The sequence below is a fragment of the Sarcophilus harrisii genome, chromosome 4, assembly GCF_902635505.1.
Source record: "Sarcophilus harrisii chromosome 4, mSarHar1.11, whole genome shotgun sequence".
In the NCBI taxonomy this organism is placed as follows: domain Eukaryota; kingdom Metazoa; phylum Chordata; class Mammalia; order Dasyuromorphia; family Dasyuridae; genus Sarcophilus; species Sarcophilus harrisii.
The window spans coordinates 269,196,209-269,223,245 of NC_045429.1; the positions used below are offsets into that span (position 1 = coordinate 269,196,209).

At 38.2% G+C, this 27,037-nt stretch overlaps 1 protein-coding gene across 2 annotated transcripts; it reads left to right on the forward strand.

Annotated features, from left to right (window-relative positions):
• Positions 1-1,168: 1,168 nt before the first annotated feature.
• MRPS18A (mitochondrial ribosomal protein S18A) lies at positions 1,169-27,027 on the forward strand. 2 transcript variants are annotated; one of them, XM_031964778.1, is made up of 6 exons: positions 1,169-1,319; positions 16,297-16,328; positions 18,081-18,188; positions 22,608-22,731; positions 23,148-23,217; positions 26,888-27,027. In XM_031964778.1, the coding sequence occupies exons 1-6, from the start codon at positions 1,208-1,210 to the stop codon at positions 26,964-26,966; spliced, it is 525 nt and encodes a 174-aa protein (XP_031820638.1). In that variant the 5' UTR covers positions 1,169-1,207; the 3' UTR covers positions 26,967-27,027. The 2 variants fall into 2 exon arrangements, with proteins under 2 accessions (XP_031820638.1, XP_003769132.1); XM_003769084.4 differs by lacking the exon at positions 26,888-27,027 and adding an exon at positions 26,356-26,863 and having other exon boundaries at positions 1,171-1,319.
• Positions 27,028-27,037: the final 10 nt, after the last annotated feature.

A 27,037-nucleotide genomic window follows, 5' to 3' on the forward strand; every position in this document is an offset into this window, starting at 1 on the left:
AAATATATTTAAAAGTATTACGCATGTATCATGTATCTATATCCAATTACTTGCAGTCTTGGGGAGGGGGAGGAAAGAGAGGGAGGGAGAAAAATTTGGAGCACAAAGTCTTATATGAATCCTGAAAACTATCTTTACACATATTTGAAAAATAGAATATTATTGGGGGGAGAAAACTATCTTTACATGTATTTGAAAAATAGAATATTATTGGGGGGGGAGAAAAATATCTTTACACGTATTTGAAAAATAGAATATTATTGGGGGGGAGAAAACTATCTTTACACGTATTTGAAAAATAGAATATTATTGGGGGGGAGAAAACTATCTTTACACGTATTTGAAAAATAGAATATTATGGGGGGTTAGTAAGAGGCAATATATAGAGCAGTGGGAAGGGGATAAGCACTTATATAGGTCCTACCACATGCCAGGCATTTTGCAAATGTGACCCACACAACAACCCTGAAAGAGATGTGCAACTATCCCCATTTACAGTTGAGATCACTGAACCCATTGGAGAGCTGGGTAGATCAGTGGATAGAATAGTAGGCCCGGAGTCAGACAGACTCATCTTCCTGAGTTCAAATCTGGCGTCAGCCATTCACTAGCCGTATGACCTTGGGCAAGTCCCGTCACTGTCTGCCTCAGTTTCCTCATCTGTAAAATGAGCTGGAGAAGGAAATAACAAAAAACCCCATTTTCTTTGCCAAGAAAACCCGGAATGGGGGTCACAAAGGGTGGGCCACAGCTGACACTGATGCACAACAAAGGGTCGCACTGTTGCGATTTTCTGAGGCAGAATTTGAATTCAGATCTTTCTGACCCCCAGAGCCACACCAGTGCCGCCACCTAGCAGTCGGGACAAAAAGCGTGAGGAAGCCCGGGTTTTGCCTCTCTCCTGGAGCCTCCGTTTCCTCTTCTGTTTAAATAAATGTCCTTTCCGGACACAATAATATTCTAGAATAACCTAAGAGTGTCTGCGCACTAAGGAGAGGGACGGGACGATGTCTGGCACGTCTCAGGAGGAGGGAGAAGCCCTCATCTGCAGGCCCTTGTCCCCACCCCCAGCGGGAACTAGAGGAGGAGAAACGAAGATGGCGGCCCCCATGCTCAGGGACCCCCCTCTTCGCCAGTGCGATTGCGCATCAGCTGCCCCGGAAGCGGAAGAAGCGCAGGCGCGAGGCGGCCACAGGTGATCTTCACGATGGCGGCCTTCAGGGCACTGGCGTCAGGATGTGGGCGGCTGCTCCGGGCTTTTCTAGAGGGGCCTGCTCCAGTCAGTTGGGCTCGGCCTCCGACCCGGGGTCTCCGAGAAGGTGAGTCCCGGGCTCCGTTGGCAGCCGCCACCCAGCCTTACCTTTCTCTTTACCTTTTCGCACGGTCTTCCTGCAGGGGCTGCTGATTTGAGCCCGGGGCCGCGCATTTCTCCCCGAGGTTCTGGTCCGGGACCCGCTTAGCCTCGCGCTCCTCCCCGCCCCCACCTCCTCCGGTCTGGGGTCGCGCGCGCCCCACTTTTCCTCCCGCCCTGCCCCCTTTCCCTAGTCCGGGAGCTCTCACTCTTCATACCGGGACTGCGCGCTCTCTACTTTCCCTCTCTGGAGCCCGGAGCCCGAGGTCCTGCCTTAGTCCGTCGAGTCCCACCTCCCTGAGGCCGGGGACCCAGGGTTCCTTCCCTCTTTCCGTAGCGCCATCCCTCAGGCCGCAGTACCTTGTGGGACCCCGAGGCGCCTCCGTTTGTAAAGGAGACGGAGCACCGCTACTCTTGTGGAGTACCTCGGGATGAAATGGGAGGTACCGAAATAATTACAGGGGAGGTCGTCATGTTACTAGTTACTGGGAAGCAAGATGATGGAGCCACGATGGGCAGGCCTGTTGGAAGAAACCTTAGTGGGCTCTTGGAAGCAGTGTGTATTCCTCTTCCCCGCGGGTAAACTGTTTCAGGGCCGGGCCTGTCATTTAAAAATAATTCATTCAATATTTCATAAAATAGCACCGCACCTGGTTGTGTATAATACAGTAGGTGTCCAATAACTGCTTATTGATTGAGTGATTGATTTTAACCAGGAAGGGCCAATGAAGTGGCTGAATGACTTGCCTAAGGTCATTATTGACCTTAATTACTTTAGTAGATAAATTACTACATTAATGAGTAGAAGCAAAGTTAAGATTTGAACTCAAGTTCTCCAAAAACCAGTCCTTTTTTTCCACTACCCTGTGTTGCTTAAAAAAAATAAATGAATAAAATAAAACAAATCGAAACTAAACTACCTTCATAGCTTGCACAATGAACTTCACTAGCCCAGCTAATGCATAAGGTTATAGAATAGAAAATTCTAAGATTTTCCTTAACAAAAAAGATCAAGTACATTTTTTTTCTTTCCAAAAAATCAGCAAAGGATAATTGACATTAGTGAGTATATGTATTGAACTTATTTTAATATATTTGGAAATGTCTTTTCCTTCAAGGAAACAGTAAGATTAAAGAAGAATTATCTAGGAGAGGGGCTGATTATTTTTGTTAACTCTCTCCCCTATTTATTATATGTTTGGTTCACTTATGTTAGTTACCTTCCCTTTTATGTATCTGCTGTCACTAGTCTCAAAAAACTTTTACCAATGCTAAATCAGTAATTAAAGCATTTTTGATAACAACATACTAATGAAATCTAAAAAAATAATAATAATCACGGGATGTCACTTTTTCAGCTTAGGTTAGAAAAGGGAGATAAATTTATATTTTAATATATTTAACATCTACTGGTCATCCTGCCATCTGGGGGAGGGGGGGAGGGGTAAGAGGTGAAAAATTGGAACAAGAGGTTTGGCAATTGTTAATGCTGTAAAGTTACCCATGCATATAACCTGTAAATAAAAGGCTATTAAATTAAAAAAAAAAAAACAATAGAATATAGCACCATGATGCCAAAAAAGAAAGAAAAGGGAGATAGAGATTTAAACCTCTATCAATTCCTTTGATGGTGTGATGGTGACAGGGACAGGCAAGATACAAACCAAAAGAAGAGGTTGACTCTCATACATCTATCTATAAGCAAAACTCCAGCAAAAACCACAGCTTGGGCACAAAGTCAATTAGAATTTCTGGAATAGATGAAGTGTAAGAGGTTTTAAATGTTTTTATAGATGAAATGAGGATATTGGTAGGCAAAAAAAGAAAAGAAATTAGAAACAGGAAAGAAAGAATTTGAAAGGGTATTAACAACCTTGCATAAAAGGTACGGAATCTTACTCAAGCAATAAACTCCCTGAAAATTAAGAGTGGACCAAACAGAAGTTAACAATTTCATAAGACAACAAGAAATATTAAAACAAAGACCAAAAGCTGAGAAAAACTAGAACATATAAGATTGTAAGGAAAAACTATCTGATCTGAAAATTAGATTAAGGAAAGAAGATTGAAGAGGCAAAAAAACCTAAAAGCTATGACCTATATTAGAGCCTAGCCACCATCACATTTCAAGAAATCATTTATTTAAAAAGCAAACCCAGATGCCTTAAAACCAGAGGGCAAGGTGGAAATAGAAAGCAAACACTGGTCACCTTAAAAAAAAAAAAAAATCTAAAATAAAAACTTCTAGGAACATCATAGCCAAAGTCCAAAGCTTTCAGATCAAACAAAAAGTATACTTCAAACAACCAGAAAGAAAAAATTCAAATACCTAGAAGCCTCAGTCAGGATCACACATGATACAGCAATCACCATTGTAAAGTAACAGTTTGAAATAGATTATTCCAAAAGGCAAAGGATATAGGTTCATATCTAAGAATAACTCATCCAGCAAAACTTGAGTATACTTCTACAGGAAGGAAAATAAACATCTAATGAAATGGAATGGGGCTTCTTAAGCTTTTTCCACTTGTAATCCCATTTTGCCTGAGAAATTTTTATATGACCCCAGATTTATAGTTATATAAACTAGGTATTTAAATAAAACATTAGCTGATCATAAATCATAATTTTGTGGCCCCCACATTGAGTTACAAGACCCCATGGGGAGTTACAAACCAGTTTAAAAAGTTGGAAAGGGGATTAAGGAGAAGTTGAATGATAACTGTGGAAATATGTATAGAATTTCACATGTTTACTGTATATTGGATTACTTACTGTCTAGAAGAAGGGGTGGAGGAAGAGAGGAAGAAAAATTTGGAACACAAGGTTTTTCAGGAGTGAATGTTGAAAACTACATGCATATATTTTGAAAATAAAAAGCTTTTATTTTAAAAAAGGAAGCTGAAGGGGTAGCCATCCTGATCTCACATCAAGCAAAATCAAAAAATTGATCTAATTAAAAAGATAAGAAAGGAAACTATTTGCTAAAGGGTATCACAGATAATAAAGCAATATCAGTACTTAATATATATGCACCTAGTGGTATAGCATCTAAATTCCTAAAGAAGAAGTTAAGAGCTTCAAGAAAAAATAAGACAGCAAAACTATAATAATGGGAGATCTCAACCTTGCTCTCTCAGAACTAGATAAATCAAACTACAAAATAAAAAAGAAGTTAAAGAGGAAAATAGAATACTAGGAAAATTAGATGTGATAGATCTTTGGAGAAAATTGAATGGAGACAGAAAGGAGTGCACATTCTTCTCAGCAGTTCAGTTCATGGAACCTATACAACAATTGACTATATTAGGACATAAAGACCTCAAAATCAAGTGCAAAAAGGCAGAAAGAGTAAATACATTTTTTAAAGATCACCATGCAATAAAAATTATATTCAATAAAAGGCCTGGGGGAAATAGGCCAAAAAGTATTTGGAAACTAAATAAACTCATCCTAAAGAATGAATGGGTGAAACAGCAAATCATAGACACAATCAATAATTTCATCCAAGAGAATGACAATGAGATGTACCAAAATTTGTGAGATGCAGCCAAAGTGATAATAAGGGGAAATTTTAAATTTCTAGATGCTCACTTGCATAAAATAGAGAAAGAGAAGATAAATGAATGGGGCTTGTAAATAAAAAAGCTAGAAAAAGAACAAATTTTAAAACCCCAATCAAATACCAACTTGAAATTATAAAAATAAAAGGAGAGATTTAAAAACTTAAAAGTTAAAAAAAAAAACTATTGAATTAATAAATAAAACTAAAACAAAAAAGGGAAGCTGAGAAATTTTTAAATTTCTAAGTGTTCCTGATGAAAAGACAGAACTGAATAGAAATTCTGAAGTGTAAAAAAGGGAATCAAGAGAAACTTGCTTGTATATATTTTTAAGTTCTTTAAGGTAAGAATTTATCATTTTGTATCTCCACCACTTAGCACAGTGCCTGGCATATAGGGGGCACTTAATAAATGTTTATTGGTTCGTTAGCTATAAAAAGTCTAATTAAACAAAGAGCCTGGGAATGACTATGTTATTTTTAATGATTTTAAAAGAAGAATGGAAATGGAGAAGAGAGAAGCATAGTAGGGAGGAAGGGACAGGAAGAATGAGAAAAATTATCTCGCATAATCAGAGTTTTTAAGTAGAGGTCTATATACAGAGAAAGGGGCAAGGAAAGTAGTTGATACTTAAACGTCATTCATAAACTGGTCAAATTAGAGGAAAATAGACACATAGTTGGATGTAGAAATACATTTTACACAACAGGGAAACAGGATTGGGAAAAGAAAGAAGGGAGTAGATTAAGGGAGGAACTACTCCTAAGCAAAACAAACTCTTAGAAGATGCAAAAATTTATACTGGTTATTTTTGAGTGGCAAAGATTTGGAAACTGAGAGTAAGCTACCAATTGGAAAATAACTGAATAAATTATGGTATATAGATGTGATAGAATTGTGTTGTAAGAAATGATGGTGAGGGTGGTTTCAGAAAAACCTGGGAAGACATGAACTCATGTAGAATGAGGTGAACAGAACCAGGATAATGGTTTATACTATGACAACTTAAACAGGTTGGAAAGGATTCTCTTGCTTGCATACTATAAGCATTTAATAAATAGTGGGAGTTTTTTCATTCATTCATCATCCTCCAACTGGTGTTGTTAGTTTTAAGGTAACTTCTATCCTCTATACTTTCATCTCCAGCAGTCTTTCAGATATTTCAAACTGCATGTCCAGAAGATGTCTTAAGCTAAACATGTTCAAAACAGAACTTATCTTTTCTCCATACTTCTCACTATCCACAATCTTCCCTGTTACCGTAAAAGATAACACCATTCTCTGATACTCTTTAGACCCACAATCTAGGAGATATTCTGTGGTTCCTCACTTCCTCTCACTCTCCCTGTCCAAGCAGTTATCAAGACCTATTGATTTCATTTAAGCAACATCTTTCTATGCTCCCCTTCCTCTTCTCTGACTCTACCACTGCTCAAGTAACTGGATTATACAATAGCCTGCTATCTACTTCACATCTTTTCCCTTCTATCAGTTCATTTGGCCTCCAAACTGATTTTTCCAAAACACATGGCTAATTATGTCACTCCCCTAAAATATTCTACTTGGCATTCTAAGCCCTTCATAAACTTAGCTGTCCTAACTTAGCTGGACCTTTCCAGTCCTATACCTTACTCCCCTGCCATATGCTTCAGTCCAGTGACACTGTCCTCCCATTTGCTATTCCCAATGCCTGGGGTGCTCTCCTTTCGCAACTCTTATTAGCTTCCCTGGTATTTATCCTGTGTAAGCTTGTTTATACATACTTGTTTACATCTTGTCTCCCCCATTTGATTATAAGCTCCTTGAGAGCAAGGACTTTCTTTTACCTTTTTTTGTCCCCTAGGGCCTAGCACAATAGCTGTCACGCAGTAGGTGCTGTTGTCTGATTGATTGTCCACCACAGATCCTTCGTCTTTACTTTAGTTCATTCTTTAAAGTTCCATGACAGCTCTTTGCTATTCCTCAAACACAACACTCCTGTCTTTTTGACTCCCCTTTTTCACTGTCCTCTACATTTCCACCTCTGTACTTCCTTGGCTTCCTTTAAGTCTCAGCTAAAGTTCTACTTTCTGAAAGAATCTCATTGCCTTCCCTCTGAGACTTCAATTCATTCTGTGGTATATCTTGTTTGTATCTTATTATCTCTCTCATTAGACTGAGCTCTTTAAAAGCAGAGACTGTTTTTTACCTTTCAGTGCCTCTCCAGTTCTTATTACAGTGCCTAGCACATAGTAGGTGCTTCATAAATGCTACTTGACTGACAAACTTTACTACTTTTGACTCAAGTATTTTTAGTGTATATAGTTGCATTTATTCGTTATATTTGTGTTTACCATTTTTATGTTCATTGGAGCTTCACCAATTGTTAATTGGTATCATTTGATTTATTTTGGTTCCTTGAGGTTTATTTATCAAAGATCTGAAAAGACCTCTTTGTAAGATCTTTGGAGTCTACACTTGGACTCCTTGACAGGGAGGTACCATTATATGCATTTGTTTTACTTTCCTTTTACCCTCCAGGCAAGGACTATATAGTCTGCCTTGGTAATTCTTGACTCTATATGGTAGGCTGGGGAAAATTATGAAATTATTTTGGGCAGCTTATTAAAGTGAATGATTAATGCCTATCTATTCATATTGAGAAGTCCTTAAAAAAAAAAAAAAAACTTAGTAACAAATTTAATTCTTTGATCTTTCCTTTGTCTGTCACAGCCACATGCTAACTAGAAGGAAAATACTCTTTTTTAAGCCTTTTATCCATAAGTCTCTAATTTTCAGTCCTTTTCTTTCTCTGCCCTTCCCCCATTCACCTTGAATGGCAGTAAATGGAGTAACAGCCAGGAGAAAATTGGATTCCAGATTTTGTTTGGTTCTGACATTTTTTGTTTTGGGTAATGAATGTCTCAGATATATTTGATTTCTATCTCTTAATGGTTACAAAATATCTCATTGGGTTTATGCCATTCTGCAGCCTGGCCTTTATCCTCTCCACTGAGATATCTCCCCTATCAAAGGTCATTTCTAGTTTGACAAATTGTCTCTTAGATAAGTATCTGCCTGTTGTTTTACCCACTTGCCTATAGTAAGACTATTTATTGGCTTGTGTGGGGAATCTGGAGCAGTGGAGCTTGCCATGTTCTTTGATCTCTTTTCCAGGGGCCAGTAAGATGACTTCAGGGTTTGGTTCATTGCCGTAAGTGGTGTGTGTTTCGTTAGGATTGTTTACCTCATGGTTGGGACCCAAGTGCCTCCATAGATGAAGGGAACACATGTTTATCCAATTTCTTTTTCAGTGCATTGTGCTTTGCTCTGAGTTGGGTGGTACCCTAATCGGTCTCCTTTTGTTTCTCATTGTGGTTCTTAGAAACAGGCCTAATCCCACCCCCAACATGTTACCCATGATTTGTCCTTACCCTCCTTTCCCCTTGGTTTGTCATCTGCAGATTTTATAGATATCTGCAGATTTTCCATGGTACTGCTGCGCCAAGGATGCCCTCTCCTTAGTTTCCTTGTTGGAAATTCTGCCTACTGGTTATGTCACTGTTCAATGAACCCCATGTTTCCCACCAAATCTGTAACTACTCTGTTCTAAACCCATAGGCCCACTAACTTCCATGCCTTGTGTTTATCAAGAGTCTTATCAGTACTGAATGGTTCTTTAAAGGAGAAATTGCAGGACTGTTCTGAAGATTTATACTGCTTGTGCTTCTGGTGCTAAATTTGATGATAGAAATTGTGGGATAATGAGCCTGTCTGGTTTGGAGAAAAAAAGAAGTAACAACTACAGGTAGTTTCTGTGTCCTATTCGATGGGAGTGTTGGAGGTAACAAACAAACCCCCAGTAGCATTCTAGGCTTCTAGTTGGGTAATGCTATCCTTACTTTTTTTCAATGCATTTCCTTTTTGGAGGGGAGAGGGAGAGTTAAATTTTTTATTTTATTTTAAACAAATACAAAAGGAGAAAAGAAAAAAAATTGTCTCGTATACAGCAGAATATGAGAGGATTTAATATAAAACAATAAATTTCCATTTCAAGAAAACCTATATACATTACATCTTGTTTTCAAAGCCGGCTAGCTTTTCTTTGCTTCGTTGTAGGGTTTTTTGGTTCTCTGTTATGCATTTTTTATTCCATTTTCCCCCCTCCCTTTTACCTAACCTTAAGGAAGGTATAACTAAACATATATGTGTCTGAGTATGCATTTGTGTGTGTGTATACACACACACATACATATGTAGATATCTATAAACATTCACACTCATACATATATGTAAGACCATACTAAAAGCTTGTTTCTGCTTGTTATCTGTTTCTCTGAAGGTGAATCTCACCTTTCTTTATGAGAACAAGTCTCTCCTGTTTTTTGTTTTTATAATAATAGCTTTTTTATTTTCAAAATACATAAAAAGATAGTTTTCAATATTCACTGTTGCATAACCTTGTGTTCCAATTTTTCTCCCTCCCTCTTCCCCACCCCTTCCCCTAAACATAGGTTTAATATAGGTTCCCCTAATATAGGTTAAGTTCTTCTAAACATATTTCCACATTTGTCATGCTGCACAAGAAAAATCAGATCAAAAAGGGGGGAAAATGAGAAAGAAAACAAAAAACAAGCAAATAACTACAACAAAAAAGGTAAATGTACTATATTGTAGTCCACATTCAGTCCCCTTGGTCCTCTTTCTGGATGCAAATAGTTTTATCCATCACAAGTCTATTTCTCCCATGTTTTTTTAAGTCAACCAGCTTATCATTTTTTATACCACTGCAATATGTCAACCCAATACCATCCTGTTGAGATTGTCTGTGAAAGTTTTTTTCCAATTTTCTGCATTCCTTCTATTCTTGGGTATATAGGTTCTACTGATACAGGAAAATTTTAATTTAATATAATCATAATTATCCATTTTATATTTCAACAATATTCTCACCTTATAATATAGTTTATTGTCCAGTATTGCTAAATCTATTTCCTTTGCATTTTTTCCTCAGCTTTCTTTGAAATTCCTAATCTTTTGTTCTTCCAAATGAACTTGGGTATTTTTTTCTAGCTCAGCAAGATAACTTTTTTTTAGTAATTTAATTGGAAAGGCATTGAATAAATAGATTAGGTAGGTAGGATTGTCATTTTAAAAATTATTTTGACTACTCACAATAAATATTACTCATTTAGATGTGACTTTAACTGTATAAAAAGTGTTTTATGTTTATGTTCATATAATTCCTGTGTTAGTTTTGGCAGGTATATATGCTCAGGTATTTTATGTCTAGTTATTTTAAATGGTCTGAAACAATATTGAATAATGTTTCTGACATATAGTGTAGCTTCTCTATTTCTTTCTTTTGAGTAAATGTATTTTAACCTTTAATTTTGTCTCAGATCTTATTTTATTACCTCTGGTTTTTTACTCAATAAATTCTACTTTTTTCTTTTATTTTATCTTTGTGGATATCTCATTTTGATATGGGAAAGATTCCTTTCTAGATTCCCAACCCCTCCTATTGAATGTAATTACCCTTTAACTCACAAATGCTGGTCCCTTTGAATTCCTATAGAAGATCCGCACCTGTACCAGCCCCACCTGGATCTGAGCCAACTTTGGGGCTACACCCAAAAGCCCCTCGAGTTAAATCTCCCATTATAAAAGGGACATGCTGGGACCCCCTCTTTGCAGAGATTCCAAACATGCTAGCCATGTGAGGACCCTCTGTCCACTGGACCCTCTTCCGGTGCCCTCTTTATCTCTATCTTCACCTATCTCCTTCCTTCCAAACCCCATAATAAACCTCTTTTATCAATCTAGCTCTCGGGCCAATAAATGCAGGGGAGCTCCATTTGACTCCTTGTACCCCCCAAACCTGCCACTAGACCTCAACTTAACCCTAATTTCATAGGTACCCCAAATCTTGACCTCAATAATTTTTATGTTTCCTGAAAGCAACATATTGTTGAATTCAGATTCTTAATTTGCTCTTGACTTCCATTTTATGGGTAAATTCATCCCATTTACATTCTAAACTACAATTACTTATTAGTTATGTAGTTTCCTCCTTTCTATTTTTCCTCACTATTCTAAATCTCACCCTATTTATCCCTCCTAACTTTTCTGCTTTACTTCTTTTTCCTCATCCTCCTATTACTTAAATATCCCCTTGAAGAGTCATTTCTTTATCCTCCCCCTCTTCCCACACATATACTTTCTCTCCCTTTAACCTCTTATTTCTTTCTGAATTTAAAAATCTTGTATGCCTTTCTAAGAAGTATGTTGTTGTTACCTATTTAATCCATTCCCAGTGAAGGTAAGGTTCCAGCCCTACCTACTGTCCCCACTAACTTTTTCTGTATCAATTTTTCCTTTTATGTCTCATTTGTATGAGATAATTACTCCACCTACACAGGTTTTTTTTTGTTTTTTGTTTTTTAAGAATCAGCCCATCATATTCAGCTTTTCTTTCAAACTGCCCAAATGACAATTATAAAAGTATTGCTAATATTTTCACACTTAAGTAAGCAGTTTGATCTTATTGCGTGCCTTATAATTGATTTTTAATATTTACCTTATATTTCTCCTGGAAGTTATATGTCAAATTTTTCCTTAAGATCTGGAAGTTTTGTCACAAAAAAACTGAAAATCTTTGAGTTCATTAAATGTTCTTTCTTCCTCCCTCTCCCCCCTCCTGATTATACTTATGTTTTATGTACTTATGATTATACTTAAGTTGTTGGACAAGTTACCCTTGGTTGTAATCTCAGCTCTTTTTCTCTACAAAATATAGTAGGTCTAAGACCTACAATCCTTTAATATAGTAATCTCTAGGTCTTATGTAATATATCACTATAGCTCTATGATAATTTAAATTGTTTTTTTTTGTTGTTGTTGTTGTTGCTTTTCCAGTATTTTCTCTTTATTCTGGGAGCTTTGAAACTGGTCTAGGATATTCTTGTTAGTTTTCCTCTTAGAATTTCTTTGAGTTGGTGATAGGTAGGGTTTTTTTTTTCTACTTTAGCTTTGCTTTTTTGTTCTAGAACTTCAGGGCAATTTTCCTTGATAATTGCTTGTAATATTATATCAAGATTCTTTTTTCTTTATCATAATTTTCAGGTAGTCCAACTATTCCTATATTATTTCCCCTTGATATATTCTCCAGATTGGTTGTTTTTCTGATGAATGTTTTACTTTTCTGTTTTTTATATTCTTTTGATTTTGTGGTATTATTTCTTGATGTCTTAGAATGTCATTAACTTTCTTTTACCCAATTCAAGTTGGTTGGCTTTCTTTTCATACTTGATTTTCTTGGATACTCTCCCACCTTCGTACCCCCCTTTGATTTTTAAAGTCTTTTTAAAGCTCTTCTAAGAACTCTCTTTGTGCTTAGGAGAACATCTTATATTTCTTGTTGAAAAGAGAATAGCTTTTTAAGCTCCATTATCTTCCTCTGAATATGAACTCAGAACTAATACTTTTCTCATCTCTCTCATTTTTAGTATCAAGTCTTTTGTTTGTTTTTTAGTGGATGGTTTCAGACAGTAAAACTGGATATAATAGGACCACTTAATCTGAAATGCCACTAAGATGTGTTTTTGGTGTCATGGAAGGTAGTCACAGCCTGGTTTTTATGTCCAAGGCTTTTTTTGGATATAATTAGTTTAATTTTAAAAATTGATTTAATTACAAATGATTACGAATATAACAAAAGAGGCCCTCATGTAATCTCCTAGTTGAAGGTGGCCTGGAGTTGTAAAGTCATAAGACCTAGATTTAAATTGTAGTTCTGACTCTTACTAGCTCTGTGACCATGGGTAAGTGACATCACTCTTCTGGCTTTTCTTTGTAAACCTTAAAAAAAAAAAATTAAATTAGAGCTTTTTATTTTCAAAATATATAAATAATTTTCAACATTCACTCTTACAAAACCTTGTATTCTAATTTTTTCCTTTCCTTTCCTTTCCTCTACCCCCTTCCCAGATGGCAAGTGATCTTGTTAATATGTTAAACATGTACAATTCTTCTGTACATTTTTATTTTATTTTTATTTTTGCTGAGGCATTTGGGGTTAAGTGACTTGCCCAAGGTCACACAGCTTAACACATAGTGTTAAAAAGTGAGACCGGATTTGAACTCAAGTTCTCCTGACTTCAGGACTGATGCTCTATCCAGTGTGCCACCATATATTTTCACAAATGTGCTGCACAAGAAAAATCACATCAAAAAGGGAAAAGAATGAGAAAGAAAATAAAATGCAAGCAAACAACAACAAAAAGAGTGAAAATATTATGTTGTGGTCCACATTCAGTTCCCACACTCCTCTCTCTGGGTGCAGATGGCTCTCTTCATCACTGAACGATGGGAACTGGTTTGAATCATCTCATTGTTGAAGAGAGCCACGTCCATCAGAATTGATCTCTGTATATATAATCTTGCTATTGCCGTGTATAATGATCTCCTGGTTCTGCTCATTTCATTTAGCATCACTTCACATGTCTGTCCAGGCCTCTATGAAATCATCCTGCTGATCATTTCTTACAGAACAATAATATTTCAATAACATTCATATACCATAACTTATTTAGCCATTCTTCAACTGATGAGTATCCATTCAGTTTCCACTAATCTTAAAATTTCCATGGAAATACAATGTAGGACTATAATTTCAGTGTTCCTTTTAACTTTGCTAAAAACTATTATCACCTGTAGCAGAGAATTGGAAATTGAAAGGATTAACTGTAAAATAGCTAAACAAGTTGTGGTATATGCATGTAGTGGAATGTTTTTGTTCTATAAGAAATGATGAGCAGGCTGATTTCAGAAAAGCCTGGAAAGATATGAACTGATGCTGAGTGAAGTGAGCAGAACTAAGAGAACACTGTACACAACAGCAACATTGTGCAATGATCAACTCTGATAAACTTGTCTCTTTAGCAATGCATTGATCCAAGACAATTCCAAAAGACTTGGGATGAAAAATGCCACCCACATCCAGAGAGAAAGAATTATGGAATCTGAATACAGATCAAAGTATATTCCTACTTTTTAAAAAAAATTTAGGGGCAGCTAGATGGCATGATGGATAAGGCACTGACCCTGAAGTCAGGAGGATCTAAGTTCAAATCTGGCTTTAGACACTTCTTAGCTGCATCACCCTGGGCAAGTCATTTAACTCCAATTGCCTCTGCAAAAAAAAAAAAAAAAATTTTTTTTAATTTCTCATGGTTTTTTCCCTTTTTACTCGATTCTTTTTATAACATGACCAATATAGAAATATGTTTGATATGATTGCACATGTATTGTTTGTATCTGATTGATTTCTGTTTTAGGAAGGGAGAAAAATTTGGAACTCCAAATCTTACAAAAACAAATGTTTAAAACTTTATATGCAATTACACACATACACACACAAACAATACTGTTTTTTAAAAAATAGTCATTCTGCGATCAACAAATTCAAATCTTACTGTTTCAGCAATGACAGGCCAGAAAATTGATCATTACTCCCCCATGTCTTCTAGGGGCTCTGCTAAGTTAATATGGAGTTTGTAAAGCTCTGGTGCAGAAATGGATGGATGAACTTCCCGTCTCTTCCAACCTTTCATCTCTATATATAATTAACATGCTAAAACTCCCAAGGAAATAATAAAGAACAAGAAAGAACCACAGATCCACATGTGCAAAAAATGTTTGTAGCAATTCTTTTTGTGGTTGGCAAAGAATTGGAAAATGAGTAGATGCCCATTAATTGAGGAATGGCTGAATAAGCTGTGGTACATGAAAGGTAATGGATTATTTTCTATAAAAAATGACGAACAGGCTGATTATAGAAAGGCCTGGAAAGATTTACACGAACTGATGCTGAGTGAAACAAGCAGAATCAGGAATACATTGTACACAATAACAGCAAGAATGTGTGATGATCAATTATGAAAGATTTGGTTCTTCTCATTGGTTCAAGGGATCTAAAGCAGTCCCAATAGACTTTGGACAGAAAATGCCATCTGCTTCCAGAAAAAGATCTTAGGAGACTGAATGTAAATCAGCACATGCTGTATTTGCTTTTTTCTGTTTTTTTATCTGTCCCTTGGTTTTTCCCATTTGTTCTGGTTTTTCTCTCCCAACATGATTCATAAAACAATGTGTATTAAAAATAAATAAACTTACAATTAAAAAAAAATGCTAAAACTCTGCAAAGAAATGAAAAGATCTAGGAAACTAAAAAGATTGCTGCCTGTTCTTGTATTACAATCTTTACAATCTTTCTCTTTGAATACTGGCATTAATCTTCTTTCATGAGTCTGTATTCTCACCACTGTTGGCTAACTAGGAACAAGGTTAGTTAACCTTAACATTTGCAAACTCTTAAAGGTTATGGACTATGTCTTTGTAATTCTCTTTGTAAAGGGTGAATATGCCATTAAATAATTTCTAAAGTCTTTTCAATGATGTTACTGTAAAGAACCTTTGGTGCTATTTGTGAAGGACAGCAAAGTAAGCCATTCCCCCAAATCCTCAGAATTTTGTTGTTATTTAGAAGGAAATGGAAGAGAGGAAATGGACAGAGAGCTTCATGAATCTCAGCTTGGAGAGACCCAAAGAAATCTAGCAGCTTTTTAAAGGGAAAGGAAAAATTCAGGGAGGATTGTGTAGAAACCATAACCTCTTAAAATATCAAAATGAGAGCCACAGGCAAGTTTTTTTTTTTTAATTTATTTTTTTTTTAATAGTAACTTTTTATTGACAGAATCCATGCCAGGGTATTTTTTTCTTTTTTTACAACATTATCCCTTGCACTCACTTCTGTTCTGATTTTTCCCTCCCACCCTCCACCCCCTCCCCTAGATGGCAAGCAGTCCTGTATATGTTGAATATGTCCTAGTATATCCTAGATACAATGTATATGTGCAGATCCAAACAGTTTTCTTATTGCACAGGGAGAATTGGATTCAGAAGGTAGAAATAACCCGGGAAGAAAAACAAAAATGCAAACAGTTTACATTCATTTCCCAGTGTTTTTTTTTTTTCCTTTGGGTGTAGCTGCTTCTGTCCGTCATTGATCAATTGAAACTGAATTAGGTCTCTTTGTCAAAGAAATCCACTTCCATCAGATTACATCTTCATACAGTATCGTTGTTGACGTATATAACGATCTCTTGGTTCTGCTCATTTCACTTAGCATCAGTTCATGTAATTCTCTCCAAGCTTCTCTGTATTCATCTCACAGGCAAGTTCTATAAGCATTCTCTTTCAAAGTTGTTCTTAATGGGCCCATGGGAGCTCACAAGATCTATGTTCCACTTTCTGTATATGTAAAATTTGAGCTCTGTGACTTGAAGTTTTTCCCGTTTCTTATTAAACGACTGACCTCATTTTTCTCCTTTATCTTTATAGTGGTGGAGATCCAAGAAGGGAAGACAACTATTGTAAGTATCATAGCATTGACCAGTTGAAATCTTTGTCATTCTTGGAAATGCAGAATCATTACATTTTTAGAAGAGAACCTCAAATTGGCCCTGGTTGGGGGACTTCCTAGTTCCAATACTGGCTCTCTCTGGGACCTTAAATCCTGGAACATGCCACTTTCTAGTTGTAGATTGTCTTAGTCAGAAAGTCTCTAGGCGTGGAATGAGATGCTGTTACGTGAAAATGGCCTGGATTCACATTACATCTCAGGGATGTACATGTTATAACATCTCAGGGATCTTCATTCATACTATTTTTGGCAGGTTATTAAATTCAATTTTCAAAAGGAGAAACTGAGGCAATGAACTAGATAATTAGCCCAGAGTTAGGAACCTATTACTACAGTTCTTTTCCTAAATCCCTAAAGGGACTAAGCTGTTTTAGTAGTTTTGTAGTGAACCGTTAGGGAATCATCATTTATGCAAATTTGCCTTTTCTCAAGAACCTTTGGCTTGTCCTTCATTATTGGAATTTTTAAGATACCTATAGTCCCCTTTAAAGTTAAAATCACTAAATTTTTTTTTAATCTATTCTCAGTAGTCTCCATGAAAGCCCTACAGCTAGACCCCTTCAAAGAGCTCTCAGGGGGCTTGACTCCACAGCTCAAAAATAAGGATTCTATTCCACCCCCACCCCAACTAGCCATGGTGAGCATAGTTGTCTTACAGAAAATCTGGGCCCTTGCCCTATTACCAAAAGACAGCATGTGTAATCACTTTGACACCCTAATACCTCTTTGGGGTATCTTCTTCATTTGCCCCTCTTTAATTATGGAGTAAAACAAATACTGTCTCTGAAGATTCCAAGCCAGAAGGATCAAAACTACTAAGCTGGAAATGTAAAAATTTTCCTTTATTCTAGAATTTGTAGAAGGCAGGCATTCATGACACCAGGTCCAGAATTCATCACAAGACCTGTATTTCTGAAAGCTCTGTTGATAAGTCTTTCCTCTCGTCTTTTCTCATAACTCTCAAATCCCATACACTCTATGTTCCAATCACATACTCTGGGCTCTTTTCCCTTCTGACTGTTTGTATGTCTGTGGAAGGTGTAGGTTCCTAGATTCTTCTAAGTGTTGTCTCTGGCTCTGCTCCCACATCTCATGATTTCCTTCTAGCATTACTTTCTATTTCTTACTTCTAATAGGAGCTGGCTACTGAGATTTTCAACTTGTTGCTCTTAGCAACTTCAAGGCTACATTATCATAGGAAGAGTACATGAGCCAGTCCAAGACTAGTTGAACTCATTTCCTATGGCTTTATCTGGGTTTGGAAAGTGACATCCACAGAAGTGAAGCACATATAAAGTCCTCTTCTCCTAAGCTCCCACCTTTGAAATCTTTGCCCCTTTTAAGGGACAGGTGAATTTTAATAGGCCAATGTAATAGCATAGTTCTGTGGCCTATTCACAAGTTTAACAAATTGTATTGATGCTTGGGGAGAAGGGAAGTCCCACTGTTACTTTCACTGACTCTTCTTTCTCCCTCCCCTCCACAATCTTTCCTCGTAGCAAAGAAAAAGTTATGGGTTCTTCATTTCTAATTAAGCAAAGGTCAACTTGTTATCCCTTATTCAGCAGGCTGAAGAGGCTCTAGACCTTCAAAGAGAACTGCTCTTTACCCCCTATTTTCTACATCATAATCAATATTTAGTGTCTATATTGAATATTTTGTTCAATACTTTACTTTCTGCCTTTCCCTCTCTGCTTCTTAGATTGAAGGCCGAATTATTCAAACTTCCAAGGTGGCACCAGAGCCTCCTAATCCCTCTGGCCAGTGCCCAATCTGTCGTTGGAATCTGAAATATAAGTATAATTATACGGTGAGTGCATCTTCTGACTAGGTTTCCATTTAAGTATAACTTGATCCTTTTTTTTTGCCTATTGATGCTAGATCTAGGGAAGAGAGTAAATGATCCAAGATTTGACTGAGAATTAGGGATTCTCAAATTCTTCATTCTAGTCCTTCCCTTGTTGGTTGTATTTCTTCATGGGTTTCTCCTATAACATATATTTGAGGAGGCGCACATGGGCTAAACAAAATACTTTCACTTCAGCTACAAAGAACCTTTGTTACTATCCAGAGTAGTTTTGAACACTGCTCTATGTTGCATAGCAGCTATGACATTTGTCCTTAGTGTTAATCCCAGATACCTCTGTCATTTCAAAAGCAGGTGTTTCTGGAGGAGCCTTGGGGTGGTAGATCACATCTTTAAGGAAAACTACTTTCCTTGCTCCCTAGGCACTTTTAAGTTTTCTATGATATGGTAGGTGATTGGATTCTAAATTAATTAACTTAGAAGCCAAACCTAGGAGTTGTGAACGAATCCAACCATTCTGGAGAGCAATCTGGAATTATGCCCAAAAAGTTATCAAACTGTGCATACCCTTTGATCCATCAGTGTTACTACTGAGCTTATACCCAAAGAGATACTAAAGAAGGGAAAGGGACCTGTATGTGCCAAAATGTTTGTAGCAGCCCTGTTTGTAGTGGCTAGAAACTGGAAAATGAATGGATGCCCATCAATTGGAGAATGGTTGAGTAAATTGTGGTATATGAATGTTATGGAATATTATTGTTCTGTAAGAAATGACCAGCAGGATGAATACAGAGAGGATTGGCGAGACTTACATGAACTGATGCTGAGTGAAATGAGCAGAACCAGATTATTATATACTTCAACAACGATACTGTATGAAAGATGTATTCTAATGGAAATAGATTTCTTCAACAAAGAGAAGATCTAATTCAGTTCCAATTGATCAGTGATGGACAGAAGCAGCTACACCCAAAGAAAGAACACTGGGAAATGAATGTAAACTGTTTGCATTTTTGTTTTTCTTCCCAGGTTATTTTTACCTTCTGAATCCAATTCTCCCTGTGCAACAAGAGAACTGTTCAGTTCTGCACACATATATTGTATCTAGGATGTACCTATTTAACATGTATAGGACTGCTTGCCATCTAGGGGAGGGGGTGGAGGGAGAGAGGGGGAAAATCGGAACAGAAGTGAGTGCAGGGGATAATGTTGTAAAAAAAATTACCCTGGCATGGGTTTTGTAAAAAAAAAGTTATTAAAAAAAAAAAAAAAAAAAAAAAAAAAAAGTTAGCATTAAAAAAAGAAGCCAAACCTAAAAAATATATATCAAGTAGGTTTGAGCTGAGGTAGATATTTCTTGGCCCCTTCTGGGGAATGAAAATGACCAAGAACTACAATCTAGTCATGTGATAAAAGGATAGCATATATCCATGGAGCATGGATATAATGGCTGAAATGATTCTTCAGAATGGTTAACCCTTAGGGCTATCTGGAGTAGCAAGCTTGATAGTCCAACTGAAATGCCAGCTCCTCCTATTTAGGACCTAGAGTGGGCTTCCTATGGCATATGTTTAGCACTAGGGTTGGCATTGCTGCTCAGAAGGCAACAATATCAGGAGGAGTGAGAGCCCCTACCTGCCCAGCCACCAAACACAGGCATCAGTGTCCTGGGGCGCTCTACCCACTGGCTTTTCCAGGAAACTTAGAGCTTGTACTTGTCTTTGTTTATCCATCAGAAGAAATCCAATCCCTCTGAGGTGAAGGCTAAATTTGTTTTTGCTTTCATCCTCTCCACTTAAAAATATGCTCAAACTACATGGAACCATCAGCTCACTCAACAGTACTTGCAGGAGGCTGGAGCTGTGAGTCTGGCTTATTAGCCCATATTAATCCAATCCAAGTTGTTTTCATCAGATGCTAAAGATTACAAGGGTGGGGCCTGTGTCCCTCAGGAGCTGTCCAGTGATTAAAGCAAATCTGCTATTACATAGCTTGGCTCCCAGCAGTACAGCAAGTTAATTTCATGGAACATGACCACTGAGGCTGGTGTGCCAGGCCCCTAAAGGAGGAATGGAAGGGTAATTTTATTTAATCCCACTTTGTGTTCTCATAGCATTTTCCCAGCAACCCAAGATTCTAGGATGGCTTCCTGTCTTATGGCTGGTTCTTAATTGTTCTTAACCCTGTGATTCCTCCAAAACAGCCTGAGAAGCTGGACAAGCCTAACAGAGATGTGACAGGTAGAATGGAAGCTAGTATAGCACATCCATCTTGTCACCATGGAGGAAAAGACCTGTGATGAATCCCTCTTCTTACCCCACATCCTTCATAACTCTTTTCATAACTTTGTCTAATCCAGTCCCTTCTGAGCATGTAGTATGTGTACCATACTAGGTAGTTTGTCACATATGAAGGTAGCCCTGAGTTTCCTGTACCCCATTCCTCCATGCTAATGGAACAATAACATGTCATATATATTCTCTATCTAGGAAAAGAGATAGATCCCTCATATTCCCAAATCACATCAAGAGTGATACTTTAGCAATTGAGGAGTAGCTGAACAAATTATGGTGTGTTAATATAAGGGAATATTATGAACTAGAATATGAACTAATATAGAGTGAAGCCAAGCCAAGCCAAGAGAACAGTTTATACTACAAAAGCAATGTAAACAAAACAACTTGGAAAGATTTGCACTTAACTGTCATTTAATGACAGTGATCCCCCATATTGCTGAAAGACTTAAGAAACATATTAACCACCTTCTGGCAAAGAGGTAATAGGCAAAGACGTTGGTTTTTGACGTTGCCATTGGGATTTGTTTTGACTATGTCTGTTACAAGATTTTGTAGTGGGTTTTTTTTCCCCTGAAGGTTTTTAATTGGGAGAGAGAAGATTAGTAATATTGATGCCCCAAAACAAAGGCCTATTGAAGATATGAAAAAGTTCAGAAAGAAGCCCAAGCAAGCAGGGAAATTTTGAAAGTAATGTATGGATTTTTTTAAAATTGCTGTATGTGCATTAGGGGTGGGGAGAGTTGCTATTTTTTTTTGAGGTAGTTGGGATTAGGTAATTTGCCCAGGGTCACACACAGCTAGTAAGTTGTCAAGTGCCTGAGTTGGGATTTGAATTCAGATCCTACTGACTTTCAGAGCTGATATTCTATCCACTGTGCCATCTCTTTGCCTTCAACATTTGCTGTTTTTAAAGAAAATGTTTAAAATGGAATTTTTGAAAAATTAGCAATAGTATTTTATTTTCCAAATACATGTAAATTTTCAGCATTCATTTTTATAAGACTTTTGTGTTCAATTTTTCTCACTTATTTCCCTCCTTCCCAAGAGAGCAGTGATCTGATATAGGTTAAATATGTGCAAATCTTTTAAACATTTTTTCCTATTTGTCATGTTGCCCAAGAAAAATCAGACCAAAAGGGAAAAATTCAAAAAGGAAAAAAAACCCCAAAAGATGAAAATATTATGTTTCAGTCCACATTCACTGTCCTTAATTCTCTTTGGATGTGGGTGGCATTTTCCATCCCAAGTCTATTGGAATTGTTTTGGATCATTGCATTGCTAGGAAGAGCCAAGTCCCATCACAGTTGATCATATAATCTTGTTATTGTTTACCAATGTTCTCCTGGTTCTGCTGTCTTCAGTCAGAATCAGTTCATGTAGGTCTCTCCAGGCTTTTCTGAAATCAGCCTGCTCATTCTTATAGAATATTCCATTACCTTTATATATCATAATTTATTCAGCCATTCCTCTACTGATGGGGATCTACTCAGTTTCCAGCTCTTGCCACTACAAAAAGGACTTCCACAAACATTTTTGTACAAGTAGGCCCTTTTCCCTCTTTTATGATCTCTTTGGAATACAGACCCAGTGGTGATAATGCTGGATCAAAGAGTATGCAGTGTTTGATATCTCTTTGGGCATAGTTCCAAATTGCTCTCCAGAATGGTTGGATCATGAAATGGAAATTTACAATCATTTTGTTGTGTTTATGAAAATGTCCTTTTTGACATTTAAGTAAATAATCAGATGATAAAGAAATGCTTCAGTTCCAAAAAACATTCCTACTTCTACCTATTGAATAGAATGGGTCTTTCATTTTTGAAAGATAGCCCTACTTTTAGAACTTAGAATCTTGGCCCTATTAATAGAATTCACAATCTCTTGTTGCCATTTGGGATTTAATTTGGATCTTACTGTCCCATTCTGGTCCTCACAGGTCTGGGATGTGGATACGATAGTAGGGGGCAAATTTCAAAATGTCTTATTACATATTGGCATCTGGGAAGATGGGAGTCTGAGTGACAGTAACCTCTGTTAATTGTCTTATTCTGGGCTCCCAAGTGCTGGCAGTAGGCCACACCTGCCTTCTTTTCTACTATCTTCTCTATCTTTCAATGCCTTGTAGGATGTCCTTCTGCTGAGTCAATTTATTCGGCCCCATGGGGGAATGCTGCCCCGGAGAATCACAGGTCTGTGCTTGGAAGAACATCGGAAAGTGGAAGAGTGTGTGAAGATGGCTCACCGGTCAGGTAGTTTGCCTTTCCCTCCACCTCAGGAAGTGAGCTCTCTATTCAGAAATATTAATGTAGGGGAGGCGTAAGATATCCAGCTGTTTCCACAATTATCTCCCATGTTTAACTGCAGTGAAAGCCAGTCATGTCCGATTTTTTGTGCCCCTATTTGGAGTTTCCTTGGCAAAAGGTCCTGGTCTGCCATTTCCTTCTCCAGCTCATTTTACAGATGAGGAAACTGGCAAAGTGACTGGTCCAGGATCACACAGCTAGTAAGTGTCAAAGGCTGGATTTAAACTCCAGACAAAGCACTTTATCCACTATGGCGCCCCCTAGCAGCCTATGAAAGCACTTCTGTTAAGTGATAAAAGTGTTACTAACCACTAGTTTAACTTCACCTGTCTCAGGAATGATACACTTTTCCCTTCATCTAGGTCTGCTACCGAATCATAGGCCTAAGCTTCCAGAAGGATTTGTTCCCAAGAAAAAACCCCAACTCAATCGGTGAGTGAACTGGGTGCTAGTCAAGATGGATGGCTACAGCTGAGGATTTTCAGGATAGACAGTGACCCCACTCCATTGTTACTCCATGGCCCCTCAGCCTTCACTGTAAAGAGCTCAGGACACACATGTCTCTGATAGAAGCATAGCCAGTCATCACCCCATATGCTGAGAGACAAGAGTTCTTTTGATTCTTTCATTTCCCTTCCCCCACTCAGCTATAGTTCACATTGTTCACACTCTTTATTTGTCCTGGAATATGAGCTAGCGAAAGACCCCTGGGATTCCTCCTCTGTCTTTCCATAAGGGAACTTAGGAAGAGGAAGAGTTAGAGCTGAAAAGTACATATTGTCATCTGTCCGTTTTAGACATTTGGTGTTGTTAATCCTATGTATGGCATCACACTCTGTTGCCATAGGGATGCCAGAGTAGTTTTCTGAACTTTTAATATCCTTTCTCTCTCCTCACTCTGGGGTTACCAAAGGGCAGAAACAGACATAAAAAATGGAAGAAAGCCCTCTGGTTTTCTTGTGGGTTCTAATGTGACTATAGGAGGGCAGGGCTATGTGAGGCTGGCTACTTGAGTGGAATGTTAAGCTCTGGAACATGACCCACTCCTTTCCCTTATCCCAGTTCCCCTGAAATGCAGCTAGTTTCCAAAATAAGCAGTAACTCTAACATCTATATAACTATATTCTTGAGTCCTCTTTTCACCCCCCAATCCTACCCCAGCCCTGTGATGGTTTCTTTGTTGTAGGTAGGTATATATGTACAGAATTATCTTTGAATTTTCTCTGATTAACTCCAACCCAACTGTGTGTCTTCCTTCTCATCTCCACCCCTGCCAACATGCTGCTGTTGGCAGGTCACCTGAGCACACACACATGCATGCATGTGTGTGTATATGAGAAAGAGACAGTTCTGCTGAGGATTTTCACAAGCAAGACTCCTGCCTTCTTAGTTTCCTTCCTCACTTCCATCACTCCCGAATGGGTTTAGAAATACAGAGTCTGGGTAACTGAAGCAGCAGGGAAGCAAACCAGTACATTTTAGCAGTTGTGGGGCTTGTTTAGGATGTATTGTATTGCTAAGTTGCCTTGATATATATATATATATATATATATATTTTTTTTTTTTTTTTTTTTTTGCATTAAATTGCTTTGCCATAGCTTTTTCATCAAGCCCACTTCCGTCTATGCCTCCCACATTGGTAGCATAAGTCATTCATTTGACAGCAGCCTGGAAGGGTACAGGACACATGTTAGCCTCCCTGCCTTCTGCCCTACTTATACCTGCTGTGTGTAGCATTTGGGGATAGACCTCACCTCCTTGTGGTTCTGTAAAAGATAACAGAGCCAAGGACACAGTTCATCTTGTTCTCAGGTCTTTGAAGAGAGACATGAATCCCTCCCCTTAAATCCAGTGTCCTTTAATGTGACATAGTATTGCTGAACATAGGGACTATAGGATTGATAAAAGAGAAACAGAGGAAACTGAAATTTCCCTTATAAGGAAGAGGCACTAAAGGGATGCTGTCAACGGAGGTCCCATAGTAGTGAATGAGCTTTACCTTTTCCTATCCTCCATAACTACTTCACTGCAAGAGTTAGGAAGGTACTTATCTGAGAATTTTGGACTATTCTGGAGTTTGGCTGTTCCCAAAGAGCTTATTGGAGCCCACCCAGCCATTTTCCTTGCCAGCTGGCTACTCTCTGTGGCACTTAACACTAGGCCCAAGGCTAGCTGTTCAGATCAGATCCTTCTAGGGCAAAGGGAGATAGAATAGCTTTGGGTCAGCAATACAGAGAAACTGCTTAGCTTCATGCCTCAATCTGTTTTTCCCAGGAGGCAAGTAACTTCCTACAGTGGACAGCAGACATATTCAATTTTCCCCCTGATCCTATCTAACATTTTCTTGTGTACACAGTCTAAACAGGAATATAATCAAGAGAATTAATGTTTGGAATAGCCAGAATGAAATACTCTTCATCCTCCAGGACTTCTGTACCGCCATGTCTAGCCTTTCTTCTTGGTAAATAGGCAGATACTCCTATTGGCTTCTTGGTTCCTCTTTGGATTAATCTCACATTAATCTCAGTGTCTCACCCTGTTCTTTCATTTACGGGGGCGGGGGGGGAGACACTTCCCTTTTTCCCCTCTTTGAAGGACACAAAGATGGGAAGCATTCTCATCTTTAAGGAGTCAGATCAGTGGAGCATAGTTGAAATCTATCTGAAAGTGGGGCTTTAGAGCACAGCTGGGTGAGGCAAACATGTTGAGTAGGGTCCAGGGCTTTCCAGGCATGGATGGCTGGGGCCCTTTCTGGGGAGGCTAGCCTTTGCCATTGCTGAACCTCCAGAGTAGGCTGTAGCCCAAGTTTCATTCTGAACAAAGCAAGCCTCAGCCCCATTATCATGAGCCACTTTTCCCGGAACCAATAATCCTGGCCCTATTCTCTATAAAAGAGGCCAAAGGACCATGCCTAGAGTTACTCTCTTCCCCAAGAGTTGTAAGAACTTCCCCAGCCAAACTGCACCCATATCTCCCACCCTTTGGCTCTTATTCCTCCTCGGGGAGGGGGCTCAGAGGTTAAGCACAGGCTATGACTGCCCAAGGGAACTGCCCCTGGAGCTGGAGCAACTGTCTGAGCCAAATGAGTAAAAGCAAAGACCTTTTTTTGCCCAAACACTTATATCAGCCTCTCCTTTCTCTGTGGTCAAGTCCAAAAAGAATGACTTAGGATCTGAGCAGCCGCTTTTTCCCTCCTCCTCTATATATACACAAATACTGACAACTTACAAAGATCAAGGAAGCATGTGGCCCTGTGCTGCCTGCTGACTCTGACCCCAGCCACACACACTGAGAACCACAGCAGTCAGGAGCCTCGTTTGTTTACAACATGCTCAGCTGCTTACTCCCTGGAAGGTCAGAACTACTTCCTTCCTATACTTCAAATGAATGAAAGCTATGGTGGGCATTTCAATTTGTTTAGCCATAGTAATGATGGGAAAGCTAGAACCCCTATTCTTCATATCCAGATTGATCAGAATCTAAGTCCAGGGTAAACTTTTATCCATTGTACTCAAAATGATTGTCTCCCACAGGTTCTCATTGTACTATTCTATATACCTTCCTTTACAGGTACCTGACACGATGGGCTCCCCGCTCTGTCAAACCCATCTTAAAGAAAGGTCCAAAATGGAACAAAGTTCGAATGCCTGTGGGCTCCCCCTTGCTTAAGGATAATGTCAACTATACAAACAAACCCCTAGTGATGTACCATTAATGGGAGGGAATAGTTTGTAAGATCAACTTGGCCAAAACTCCCTACCCCTGGCAATGGGAACTATCTCCTTTCATTCCAAGGAAGGACTAGAAGGTAAATCCAGCCTGGAACTGCTACAGACCCAGATGCCTTCAAAATTAGTTATTCCTCACCAAAATGTGGACAACAGGAAGGCAATAAGAATATGGTCCAAATTCTGATGGAAATGCTTATGGCATCATAGAATGGACTCTAAAGCAGCTGCTAGTGATAGGGAAACAAATGGCGAATGTACCATATGTTCAGCTCAGACTGAACTCTTTGAGTTGAAGATATAAATATTACCCAAGAAATGTCATAAAACAAGACATGTTTGCTAAACTACTTGGTGTATGCTTGCTTCTTCAGAAACTGGAGGTTACTGGATCTTCACCTTCATATCGTGCAGCTTGGAGACTTGGAAAATAATGGGATTGATATCCTGTAATTGATAATACATGGCTGCCAAAAGGATGTAATTTGATGTGTCCCCATCTGTTCTTCTGAGGACCCTAACTG

Coding starts and splice junctions, on each gene's coding strand:
- MRPS18A (XM_003769084.4), top strand. CDS start 1,208: ATGGCGGCCTTCAGGGCACTGGCGTCAGGATGTGGGCGGCTGCTCCGG. Junction 18,189..22,607: donor AATATAAGTATAATTATACG/GTGAGTGCATCT, acceptor AATGCCTTGTAG/GATGTCCTTCTGCTGAGTCA. Junction 23,218..26,355: donor AAAAAACCCCAACTCAATCG/GTGAGTGAACTG, acceptor CTTCCTTTACAG/GTACCTGACACGATGGGCTC.